The sequence below is a fragment of the Hippocampus zosterae genome, chromosome 17 (genome assembly GCF_025434085.1).
Source record: "Hippocampus zosterae strain Florida chromosome 17, ASM2543408v3, whole genome shotgun sequence".
Taxonomy (NCBI): domain Eukaryota; kingdom Metazoa; phylum Chordata; class Actinopteri; order Syngnathiformes; family Syngnathidae; genus Hippocampus; species Hippocampus zosterae.
In genome coordinates, this window is record NC_067467.1 from 11688840 (window position 1) to 11701609 (window position 12770).

The 12770-nt window shown below is 40.4% G+C and overlaps 2 protein-coding genes across 2 annotated transcripts; one reads left to right on the forward strand and one right to left on the reverse strand.

Annotated features, from left to right (window-relative positions):
- The first annotated feature begins 1652 nt into the window (after positions 1-1652).
- On the forward strand, positions 1653-8076 carry kdelr2a (KDEL endoplasmic reticulum protein retention receptor 2a). Its single transcript, XM_052049563.1, has 5 exons — positions 1653-1925; positions 3388-3488; positions 3675-3833; positions 4122-4374; positions 7184-8076. Exons 1-5 carry the CDS (start codon positions 1835-1837, stop codon positions 7216-7218), a joined length of 639 nt encoding a protein of 212 aa, XP_051905523.1. The 5' UTR covers positions 1653-1834; the 3' UTR covers positions 7219-8076.
- Positions 8077-9354: 1278 nt separating this feature from the next.
- Positions 9355-12304, reverse strand: LOC127590126 (lipid droplet assembly factor 1-like). The gene is made up of 4 exons (XM_052049569.1): positions 11954-12304; positions 10895-11063; positions 9878-10017; positions 9355-9561 (listed from the first exon to the last, which is right to left on the reverse strand). Exons 1-4 carry the CDS (start codon positions 12032-12034, stop codon positions 9502-9504), a joined length of 450 nt encoding a protein of 149 aa, XP_051905529.1. The 5' UTR covers positions 12035-12304; the 3' UTR covers positions 9355-9501.
- Positions 12305-12770: the final 466 nt, after the last annotated feature.

Consider the following 12770-nt stretch of genomic DNA (forward strand, 5'->3'; position numbering starts at 1 on the left):
CTGTTCTTGGAAGGTAGAAGAAGGGATTGCCCAATTAACAGTCAAATACATTTTATTTCCTAATATGCACTGTGAAATTTTTTTGTAAACAATTGTATCGCAAATCAACTTTCCCCAGTGAAATGACTAGAAATGACAATCTCTTAAGGCTCCCGCAAAAAGATTTTGTAATGTATTGTACTTTATAAAAACAAAACATAAAATTCAAATATAATGTAAAGAATCAAATGGTTTGTTCATCACAATTCATTGTGACGGTACGGTATGGCTCCTTCTGCCGTGCACGCCTTGGCCACTTGGGGGCAAGATGATACAGATACATCCAAAGAAGAGTTTCACAACTAAACTTTGGAAACTGTGCAGAGATTGGTCCTTTTTTGGAAAGCATAAAGAAAATATACATTTGAATATAGTTAGATTGTCTATTTTGTGTTCACTTAAAAGGTCATAACACCACTACACTGGTGCTCTTCATTAACCCCACTATAACATTTTGCAGTATAGTATTTGTTAGCATTACCAGTAAGCTAATTGGACTTTCCTAAGGCAAAACTTCATGGTTGTTTTAAGTACCTAATGTGTAATTCTCGATCATTTTATTTAGTTTGACTTTAAACTTAAATTTACGAACAATAAATCTTTTTTTATCAAGTGCTGCTTGTTATGAAGTGGGTTGTGTTGAGTTCACAGCGGAATGACGGATCGTATCTCGAAAAATGTATACATCGGCACTCGTATGACCTTTACTTGAAGACTTAAATTTGAATTGACTATATGTTAACGAGGCGGCCCGGTAGTCCAGTGGTTAGCACGTCGGCTTCACAGTGCAGAGGTACCGGGTTCAATTCCAGCTCCGGCCTCCCTATGTGGAGTTTGCGTGTTCTCCCCGGGCCTGCGTGGGTTTTCTCCGGGTGCTCTGGTTTCCTCCCACATTCCAAAAACATGCATGGCAGGCTGATTGGACGCTCTAAATTGTCCCTAGGTGTGAGTGTGGGCGTGAATGGTTGTTCGTCTCTGTGTGCGCTGCGATTGGCTGGCAACTGATTCAGGGTGTCCCCGCCTACAGCCCGAGGACGGCTGGGATAGGCCCCAGCAACCCCCGCGACCCTAGTGAGGATCAAGCGGTTCGGAAAATGGATGGATATATGTTAACTAATTAAGTCATGTGTAAAGAATGTTCCTCCATCCATCCATATTCTGATCTGCTTATCCTCACAAGAGTCACGGGACATGCCGGAGCCTAACCCAGCTGTCTTTGGGCAATAGGCGGGGGACAACCCTGAACTGGTTCCCAGCCAATCGCAGGGCACACACAGACGAACAACCCTCCGCGCTCACACTCACACCTAGGGACAGGACAATGGATTTTTTTCGGAATGCTTTATTAAAGACAGAAAAAAATATTTAAAAAGAAATTCTGAAAAAAATATTTAATGAAACAGAAAATTCCAAAAAACTATATTCAAAACAATAAAAAAAATTTTGAATGCAATTCGCTCCCGTACTAAAAAGGGAGATATTTTAATTTCAGTTTGACTGGTCCCTGGTCCCACCCGGGTGTAATGTCACTCACGCAGTTCCTGGGCGTCGCTTGTTGCCTTGTCAGTCAAAGTTCATGTCCAATCGCAAATCGTTTTCGTGTTGTGTTTACGCCCCCTTCCACGTCGACCTGCATACTCGCCATATTCTCAAGCCGGAGTGCACCGCGCGATCCGTTTGCTTGTTCAGCGAAACGGGACAATTCGGGCTCGCCAGAGGTCACAAAAGGAGACTGTCGACTTTTTAGAGGAGGAAGTCAATTGAAGTTGACGTTTCGGCCGTAAACTTTGCCACCATGAACGTGTTCCGCCTGACAGGAGACCTTTCCCACTTGGCAGCCATCATCATCCTGCTCCTGAAGATATGGAAAAGCAGGTCGTGTGCAGGTGAGTTCAAACCACATTGGATCCATCCATTATATCATAAAAAGTAGCATATTGGTCAGGTGCAGGTGAAAAAAAAAGATCACCTACTTGTTTCGCTTGTTGAGCTAGCTGCTAACTAAGCTAGTGACCCACCATTCATTCATGTGAGGAAATGACTAGCACGCTGGACGTGCACAACTGATAATAACATTACCACAAAAACTGGACATTAACTTTAGTCCCTATTTTAGTGATGTTAATGTACATGCACTTTATATATTGATGAATAAGCGTTGAACTTGCTGTAGTAAACACATTAGCTAATCCGCGATTACTACGTGGCTACTATTGTCATCATTTTTTTAAGTCAAATGTATACATAATTGCATAAGTTACAGGTCTACACTTTCTAATATTGCATCTTGTGCTGCTGGGTTTTTTTTCTTTAATAACATTCTCTTCACACGCCGATCGTTTGAGGTTCGATTTTCGATTTTTTTTGTCTGGCGTCTGACGTGGCGCTCTCGAAGGCGCTACGGAAGTCGCTAGTAGCCTAGCCTAACACGCCACCTCCCTCTTTACGTTGTCAATAAACGAACGACGTTGATTTCTAATCGGTCAGAGACGTTCACAACAAAGTGTGCTGTTCGGTTGCACCATAACAGATCATTGTTTTTGAAAATGGGCTTCTGATTTCTGACCTGACAAGTGGAGAACGTTTTGTCTAGTAACAGCGAGTAGGAGCTAATTGTCAATCCTCTTTTTTCTTTCAAATTCACCGTTTAGGTGGATATTTTAAAAGAGAGAACCTAAAGTAGTTTATTTTAAAGACCTCTCACACAATAAATAAATAAATAAATAGTCGGACATACAGCATAATTGCCCAAGTCGTTTTTCAATCTTCAATACTTTTTAGAACTCACATTGGCCTTTTTTTAAATTGGGTGTTTTTCCTTTCGCTTACTTACCCATTTTGAGATTTTTGTTTATCTATCTATACACACAATAACTACAAATGTTTTTTCTCGTCTTCCAAAATATTGAAAAATGACCCAGGCAATTAATTATGACATGTGGCGGACTATATACAAAACTCCGTGGATGTATTTATTCTGTTACTCCTTTTTGGAAGGTAGGTGTCTTATCAGCATCCCTCTTCTGGTAACCCTGAACATTATTGGCTTCAGGTGGGTCCTTTTAACAAAGGGTGCCACCACGATACATGCCAACACAAGATACACGTTAAGGCATGAAACCTCACCCTTGATCCATTTGAAGCCCCTTTTCAAAAAATGATGAGCCAAAATCAAGATCCACGAAAGGATGCACTGAGTTGTCTGGACTGTGGTCATTATTACATCCCTAATTCCATGAGGTGGCACTGCTCATGAGGTGTTGTTTTGAATGATGTTTCCAATCACTGCTGTTAACTCTTGTCTTACCATGTACGTGATCGTCAACATCATTGTGCTTGTTTGCGAAGGTATCTCTGGAAAGAGTCAAATCCTCTTTGCGATTGTGTTCACGACACGCTACTTGGACCTGCTCACCTCCTTCATCTCGCTCTACAACACGTTCATGAAGGTAAGGCGCACAAACAGTCCATTTCATATTGTTTGCAAACAATGGGCGGCAGGTAGAAAGTCACTGACTACTGCTGATGTGAACAGGAAACAATGACAAAAAACAGTTTTGTTTCCTGGTTTCCAGCGATCTAGGCTAAGGTGTGCCAGCGTGCACTAGAGCTAATTCTACCTTTCGCCTCTCTAGGTGATCTACATCGGCTGCGCGTACGCCACTGTCTACTTGATCTACGCCAAGTTCCGGGCCACCTATGATGGCAATCACGACAGTTTCAGGGTGGAGTTCCTGGTGGTCCCGGTCGGGGGTCTGTCTGTGCTCATCAATCATGACTTTTCCCCCCTTGAGGTGTGTTTCAGTGGGAGTGCAATACAGTTTTGTTTTTGTTACAGTTACAGTTTTGTTACAGTTTTTGTTTTTAATATATAAATATAAAAACTCATCTGCAAAATAAATTGTATATTTGAGGGCGCTAATATAACACTACTTTAATATTAGACAGTGCTTTGGCCTGAACTTGAAGCCAGCAAATATCAGAGGATCGGTTCCCCTTCAACAATGACAATCTGAGAATAGTGAGTCGCAAGTGTGCGTGGAACACGTGTATCTCTATGGGTGTTATGTGTGTGTTTTCAGATCCTGTGGACGTTTTCCATCTACCTGGAGTCGGTGGCCATACTGCCGCAGCTCTTCATGATCAGCAAGACGGGCGAGGCGGAAACCATCACCACCCACTACCTGTTTTGCCTGGGCTTGTACCGAGCCCTCTACCTCTTCAACTGGATCTGGCGCTTCTACTTTGAGGGCTTCTTTGACATGATCGCCATCGTCGCCGGCGTGGTCCAGACGGTCCTCTACTGCGACTTCTTCTACCTTTATGTCACCAAAGGTTGGTTTTCCCGCCCTTACCGCCTCCAATGTTAAGAAGTGCATCACTGACTAAAAGTCATTCAGAAAACAACGACAATAATTTCCTCATACGTTGTATCTTGGGGTACATAAAGCCTGTTGGGGGGGAAAAAATCTTATGATAAGTGGTCATAATATTTCCTGATTTATTTATCATTTCTCGGGGACGCAATTTTACATACCGTAATTGAAGTTGGGATTTTAAGAAACAAATTGTCAACCTTTTAAAATAATGGCCTAGTTCATGTTTTCACCCCCCCCCCCAATTTTTTTTTTGCCTTAACATCTCCTCATGATGATTTGCCACCGCTGCTAAAATCAACTCCATCCTCAGTTAAACAGGTCATTCAATTCAACCCTTGAAATGAAAATATAAATAAATACCGGTACAATATATTCAGCAATATTTTTTTGTTTGTTTTCTGAAAAAAACACATGGGCCCTTATTTTTGGAAGGCGAGTTAAAAAAAAGTGAAAAAAAAGACTAAATAGCATGAGAGAAAAAAATTATGGAACAAAGCTGGTAATCTTCATTGAAGTAATTGCAAGAAAAAATGTATGATAAAGTCTGAAGGAAAAATTTTGAATATTTTGAGAGTAAAATGAGAAGAAATAAAGGGGGCAATACAAAGTTATTTAACAAGCACACATTGTAAAAATAATATGCGATTCAAACAATAATTTTAAAGCATCAACATCAAAGTATTACAAGATCAGAGAAGTTTTCATTTTACAAGAAAAGAGTCTGAATGTCATGAGATTGAAGTGCTACTTCTAACATTTATACATATGTTTTTTGTAATAAATTCAACTCAAAATCTGAATAATCTGAGAATAAACTTAATTTATTTCCACTGTTGTGCAAATTACCACATTTTCTTGGAGTTTTTACATCTTTATATGTTGGTTAAAATAAGAAAATATATCATTTAGGTTCAATCATGTTGACATACTTTGCACTCTTGATACTACAGCATTATTCACTTTATTTTAAAAAAAATCCAATTTGACTGTGCAATACAACTAATTAACTCTTGAAATATGATGTCGTCCTGTAAAAAAAAGAAAAAAAGACTGCATTTCTTGCATAGCCTATCTTAATATTTTTGTACATTCTGATTTGTTTGTTTTCCATGAGTGAGTTTGAACTTGCGTTCTACAAAATAATGACCCAAAATGGATGACACATTTTGTGTCAGGGTTCAAGGGACAGAGTTTTAAAATGTGTTGATTTTTCACAGTTCATTTAAAAGGAAAAAAATAACTAAACACAATTGATTTCAATACTATACAAATAAATATGTATTCCATCTCATCAATGTCATTTTTAAAAAATGTAATTCCCGGTGAAGTAATGGCGAATTATATTACGTAGGGCCCACCTCATTTTAAAGGATGCGGACATGTTGTGCCGCCATCTTTGTGCTACGGATAACCGAAAGAGACAAACTTGGCCAATCTGGTTCCTCAAAATGAAAACTTCAGCGCGTGTAACAAATGCCATGACTTTACTGCGTCTCTCGAGGGACAAAGAGAAGTCGTTTGCGATCCTCTTGGTTGCACCTCCGCAGAATATGGTGGTAGAGATATGCCAAGTGTCGTTTCTCAGCGGCACGTGCGCATGCTTCAAAATGCAATCGCTTCAAAGCTTGGGGGGCGTTATATCAGTTCACCGCCAGAGGGCGCCAAATCACACCCCATCTTTGATGGATCATTTGCCATTTTAGTGAGGAGGGAGAATAAGCCCCCAAAGTCTTGTTGGAGTTGCGCCGTGGCGTATCCGGGGTGTCAGCAGGTCGATGTTCTTGTGTGGTCAGGATTTTCGGCACAGACTGACCTCTGTTCTTCTGAAAAGAGACCGACCGCAAACCCGCAGACGCCACAAAGCAAACGTTGTATATGCAAGAGGCGTAATTGATGAAAAGGGAATTGGCATGTCCAAATCCAATCGCTCCCAACTGAGCCGCTCGTGTTTCTGTCGGCCCGTTGACGTCTAGAAAGAATTTGCTGTGTCATTTCATAGAAATGTGACATTTCCCACCAAAATGCTTCTCACGTACAACGCAAAGACATATTCTAACGTGCAATTCTTTGCCAGAGCATGCGAAAAGGTAAAATGCAATAGAAAAACGATGAAGTCATAGAAACACAAAATTCAAGTCATAATATGATTATAATTTTAACCGAAAAGGGTCTTCCCGTAAAAAAGGAATATATACATATATGTATATTCTTTTTTATTTACATTTTTAAATACAGTCAAACTTCCGTTTTCGAACATCTTGGTTCTCGACCAATTCTGTTTTTGGCCCAAAATTGAGAGTTTTTTATGCTTCGGATGACGAACAAATTTGGGTTCTCGACCAAACTGAGCGCACTTGAATGCACTACTTGACTCCTCTCGCCTTCCTTACACGAGGAAATGACGCTTCCTCGTGTCGCTTTCCATTGTGAGCAGACGTGTACAATAAACTTTTTAATTTTTATTTTTTTTGAAAGAGCGTGGTTTCGGTTTTCGAACAATTTCGGTTTTCGAACAGCCTTCTGGAATGGATTATGGACGCAAACTGATGTTTGACTGTATTGCACTGTTTCAAACTGAAGAAAAGACTAATATTAAATGGATACGAGAAAATAATGTCATGAAAAATAAGTTGGACTAAACCACTCACTTGGTTTCAAACCACTGTATAGTTTCATGTGATTACAAGAAAATCATCGCATCCTTTCCCAAAATGCTTCTTTTAATAATTCGACTCCCGCTTGCATGCTTTGTGTCTTGCTTTCAGTGTTGAAAGGCAAGAAGCTGAGCCTTCCGGCGTAAGACCCACGCGGAGTCCCCGTCAGTGGACTCGACCCGCTTGCGCCGAGATAACACCTCATGGCGCAGCGAGTCGGCCGCCATTAAGAAGGGGGAAAAAAACAAAACAAACACTTGAGAGTCTTCTTACTGGCCGACGGCCGGCGGCGCGCGGCAACCAACGCCGTAGCTGAACAAACGTCGCTCCAACAAGTTCACCATCACATTTGTGTGTTCAAAGTTTTTGCCTTAAACTTCGTTTTCATTGCTGGCCCAGTAGGAGAAAAGGCTTTTTTTTCTCCTCGCTCTTGCTCTTTCTTACTCCATTTCTCTCTCAACACGTGAGGTGCATACACTTTATTTTTGCCATGTCCGTTTTATTTTTTTTTAAACAAAACTCACAAATAGGGCGACTCTCTGTAAGGAAATCTGCACAAATGTACAGTCTGACTAAAGCAAAACAAACAAAAAAAGTGTACGAGTGCCTCATTGACAACCACATCCTCCTGCTCACTGTATTTTCTTTTTTTTCTCTCTCTCGTTTTGTATACATATTAGTTCATACATTTCTCCTCTTTGACAACTATTTTAAAGCCCAACAAATAGGTTTCCAATTGAAAGGAAAAGGCCAAATCTTTTTTAGGAGGACAGAGTTAAGAGTTGTTGTTTTTGTTGTCACCACTTTGTCTGAACTGCGATCACGGTGTTTTGAAAGTGTCAAATTGTCTCATCTCGCTGATGAACAGCTGAAGAGAAACGCTGTCAAAATGGAATTGCAGTTGGCTACTCCTCCAGGGTTGGGATGCTTTTTGAATTCTTACTTTTTTTTATTTTTTATTTTGCATGATCTCACCTCCATTAAAGATTTTATGAGAATCGCCACTGAGTGCTAGGATGGATTTATTGATGGCACAAATACACAAACTTGGAAATATAAAAAATGTCAGGAATCAAATGTCAATTATAACCGTGATAACATTTAAGTTTGGTCCTGTCCATTATCTTTAAGTTAAAATAATTAACTTGAATAATTACCCTGATGATGTCACAACTATATTGCATCACAATTAAGGGTTTCAAGGTAGAGAATTTAAAGTTGCAAGGTAGTTTTTTAAACTACGGTGAAAGTTTTCAAATTGGGTGTTTCAAAGTAAAGGGTAGGGTTTCAAAATAAGATAAGAAAGAAAACCTTTATTAGTCTTGCAATGGAGAAATTCCCAATTCACAGCAGCAAAGTTATGAAAGGAAAAAGTAGAACAACAAAATATAGGAGCTGCTGGCAGCCACTCTTGCGGTGCCATTTTGAAGTCAAAATAACAAAAATAACAACACAACACATAGGACACAGACAGTAGGGTTTTAAACTAGGGTTAGGGTTTCAAAGTTTTCTTATGAGGAATCGCTGTTAGGGTTTCAAATTTGGGCTTTAAGCTCGGGGTTGGATTTGAATTTTGGGTTTTAAACGATGTAGGGTTTTAAACTACCGTAAATTTCAAGGTATGGTTTAAACCAGGGTTAGGATCTGAAAGTTGGATTAAACATGTTTCAAAGTAGAATTTTAAACTAGCATTAGGGTTTCAAGGTAGGGTTTTAAACCAGGGGGAGTATTTGAAATTCGGGTTTTGAACTAGGGTTAGTCATTCAAATAAGGTCTTTAAATGACGGTTAAGGCTTGAGGTGTCCAAGATTTCAAACTAGTTGGGGTTTTAAATTAGAATTTGGTTTTCAAGGTAGGGATTGTTATAGTTGGGGTTTGAAATGAGGGTTTTAAAATAGGGTCAGAGATTCAAAGGAGTATATCAAATTTGGGTTGGGTTTCAAAAGAGGATTTCAGATTTAGGATTGGGTTTCATGGTAGGGTGTTAATCAAGGTTTAGGGGTGCAGGATTCAGTTTCAAACCAGCGTTAGGGTTTAAAACAAGGATTAGTAGTTCAAAAGTAGGATTTTAAACTCAGGGTTTCAAAGTAGGGATTTACACTAGGGTTAGGATTTGAAATTAGGGGTTTGAACTACCATTAGTTTCAAAATAGTTTTTTTAAAAGTAGGGTTAGATTTTCAAAGCAAAAAAAAATAAATTCTGGCCTCAGAATGAGCACATGAAATTGACAATTTAAAAAATATACTTATATATTTTTTAAAAATCAAAACAGAGTCAACACTCAATTTGATGCTTTTTTTATTTCATCTTCATGGTTTGACCTTTTTGTATCCTGACTATAGAGGACAAAAATAAAACTGCAACAAAAAAAACTGCATTAAAGGTTTTCATCAAGAATTTATTAAAAACATCATTCACGGTGGCAATGTTATTCTGTTGTGTTTTGCGTCATATCGTCCTCGTTATCCTTCCCGTGCTCTTTCTCCATCTGTGGACACAAACAGCAAAGGAACACGTTTTTTTTGGAGACACAGTACGAGTACACGTGCTCATTTGAGTACTTGCCAGTACCAATGCTGCATAATGCCATCACCTCATGTAAGTGTTATGGAAATTTGTTTTTCCACCAACACAAAAGCCAAACTTGACCAAAGCTGCAATTGTGGCCTGAAAATCCAACAATGCTGAGAAGGAGCAGAGGGTTACTCTCTCTCTCACACTCTCTCTCTCCCCCTTGCCTCTCTCTAGCTCACCCTCTCTTCCCCTCCCAATTTGATTTGAGCTTTTGTGTGCTGTACCCTTACTAAGTGTGGGTAATAGAAGTTGAGGATGTTGGAGATGGCGAGGTAAAAGGCGGCCATCACAGACGACGCCACAACGGAGAAGAAGGCCAAGCCCGTCAGGGTGCACAGCAGACTCAAGGCGCCAACAAACAGCAGGAAGCCTAAACAGAAATTACATTTACAAATACAAATGTAAAAATATTGATCAAACAACAGCAACAACAACAAAATAACAAATGCTACATTCAACCCCCCCCCCCCGTGGCTCCCCTAAAAAGCATGAATAAAAATCTAGAAGGAATGATATTTGGGGGGAAAAAAACTGTTGCAAGCCCCACCTCCAGGGCTGGCTCCAGAGGAGGGCCCCGGTGACCCGTGTGCAGGCAAGGGAAAACTGTATCCAATAATTTTATTCTTCATATGGGGTCTGTGAGCCGTGCTTTGTCTGGTCCCTCACCTAGGATCTGTTTGACATGGGTGACCCTGCCAGGCGCATAAAACACACAACTTCGGTCCTAGGATCATCGGGACAGACAAAGTCCTCCACCACCGTAAGGTGACGGCTCACAGAAGGGAGAAAATATATTTAAAGTAGAAAATGCATTTAAAGCAGGATTTCAATTCCCCTAACCACCAAAAAGTCAAATAAGAACAAGAAAAATAAGAACAATGAGAAAATATATTCAACAGAAACAATATTTTTACATTGAAAAACATACAGAGGTGTGAATAAAATAACAAAATGTTGTTAAAAAATTGTAAAAGTATTAAAAATGCAAAATTCATTTAAAATAGTGTTACAGTTACCACCAAAAAAGCCTTACATTAAAAAAATTCAACAAAAATAAGCAAATATATTTGAAAGAAATCATTTATAATAAACACAAAAATGGCCAAATGGAAAAAAAAGATGGAAAAAAATCACATCAAATTTGAATTTGAACAGTACAAATAAACTAAACACATAAAAAAACCCACACACAAACAGGTATGTAAAAATTATATATATTTTTTCCAGCCGATGGCCACTTTTGTTACCTTCAAAGAAAAGAAAGCCGATAGCTGACATGATGATGGTGACCACAGCAAAAAGCACAAAGAGTGCAACGGGCACAGCAGCCGAGGCGCAGAAGAAGATGACGGCCAGCGCCACCACCGGGTGGTCGCTCAGGTACTGCGCCGCCCGCGAATTCATCAGCAGGCTCACCTGGTGGTCGGGTTCAAATGTCAACACCAACTGTCAAGTGCTGCACGTCACGATGTTGCTTGGGAAGAATATCCAAAGTACTAGCTGCTGGCACTCTGGAGCGCAACTAAAAGCACTCCAATGCTTTACTCAATTTTGGCCAATCAAACTGAGCCATACCATCACATGACCATAGAGAAATAATTTTTCAAGTTGTCAAAGACGATTGCGCTGTTATCCAGCGGAAACAGATGCAGTTGGTCAATTTGCCTGCATATGTCATCTTATTACTATTTTGTTGAGCATGAGGGCGGCACGGTGGATGACTGGTTAGCAAGTTGGCTTCACAGTGCAGAGGTGGAGGGTTCGATTTCGGCTCCGGCCTCCCTGTGTGGAGTTTGCATGTTCTCCCCGTGCCTGGGTGGGTTTTCTCCGGGTACTCCAGATCCCTCCCACATTCCAAAAACATGCACTGTAGGTAAATGAAACACTCTAAATTGTCCCTAAGGGTGAGTGTGAGCGCGGATGGTTGTTCGTCTGTGTGTGTGCCCTGCGATTCGCCCGCAACCGGTTCAGGGTGTCCCCCGCCTACTGCCCGAAGACAGCTGGGATAGACTCCAGCACCCCCGCGACCCTAGTGAGGATAAAGCGGCTCGGAAAATGAATGGATTCATTGTTTTAGTTAAAAATAATCAGGGTTGGGAAATGGGTTGCAAATTCCCATTTTATATAATTTTATACATTCACGCACTGTTTACTGACCACTTACTCAGTATTTGAATATTTTTAAACTGATTGCTGACTTTACTTGAGTACAATTTTGGCCACTTTACCACTTTGTGTTACAGTATTTAAATACTAATGGTTACTGTGTGTGTGTGTGTGTGTGTGAGTGTGTGTACACTCCTTACCTTGGGGTTATTATAGACTTGTTTGGACACTGAGCTCAAGCCTTCCCACGTGGCACTGCCGCCGCTTCCGCTCGGCTGCATCGCTACGCACAAACGCAACTTGTCAAATCCCAAAGCAAAAACTTCCAATGCTGCCTGTCACCACTGGGAGGGGGAAGCTAATTCAAGGTTATAACAAGCTCATAACGACCGATTGAACGTACTTGTTCGAAGTTGTCACATACACAACTGAAGTTAAAAAACTAGCAGCACGGCAAGTTACAACAAAAGAATGTTGAGCACTCAAGTCGGAGCGCACCCTCTTATGCTCTTTCTTCTTCTTTCTCCTCCTCCTTCTCTTTCCATTTCCCCCTCCTGCGGTTTCCTCTGATTGCAGTCGAAAAGGCCTTTGCTGCCATCTTCTGGATGCTGCTGGAAGCGTTTCAAACGGTGTTTGCAGGGGGCAGCACGTAGCCAACAGACGATGGGATATTGTTATTTCCTCGGAGCAATGTTGAAGTGAACGCTTTAAATGTCTACATTTATAGACATATTTCCAGAAATGGACGACTTGTTCGTGTGGTACTGCTTTCTATACGGCTGTTGTTGAGCCCATTGTTCTTTTGTCTCTTCTCTCTTCGCATGTATCGACAATTATTAATAATAGCATAATGAAATGTATTTTGAGCCAAATGATTATTTTGAGGGGGTGTATGTGAAACTGGAAGCATGAATTACACGTAGTAGCTAAGTACAGTAGCTCGAGGTTACTGCCCCCTGTCGTACAGCAGGTGTACTGTATCCAAAAAAGTCAATTGCATGAACAATATTCTTTGAC

Bases quoted from the DNA above. Each gene is read 5' to 3' on its own strand.
- LOC127590126 (XM_052049569.1), bottom strand. From the start codon at position 12,034: ATGCAGCCGAGCGGAAGCGGCGGCAGTGCCACGTGGGAAGGCTTGAGC. The intron at 11,064-11,953 runs GTAAGGAGTGTA...CCCGACCACCAG, and splicing joins AAGTCTATAATAACCCCAAG to GTGAGCCTGCTGATGAATTC. The intron at 9,562-9,877 runs GTAAGGGTACAG...TTGTGTCCACAG, and splicing joins ACTTCTATTACCCACACTTA to ATGGAGAAAGAGCACGGGAA.
- kdelr2a (XM_052049563.1), top strand. From the start codon at position 1,835: ATGAACGTGTTCCGCCTGACAGGAGACCTTTCCCACTTGGCAGCCATC. The intron at 1,926-3,387 runs GTGAGTTCAAAC...TTGTTTGCGAAG, and splicing joins GAAAAGCAGGTCGTGTGCAG to GTATCTCTGGAAAGAGTCAA. The intron at 3,834-4,121 runs GTGTGTTTCAGT...GTGTGTTTTCAG, and splicing joins ATGACTTTTCCCCCCTTGAG to ATCCTGTGGACGTTTTCCAT.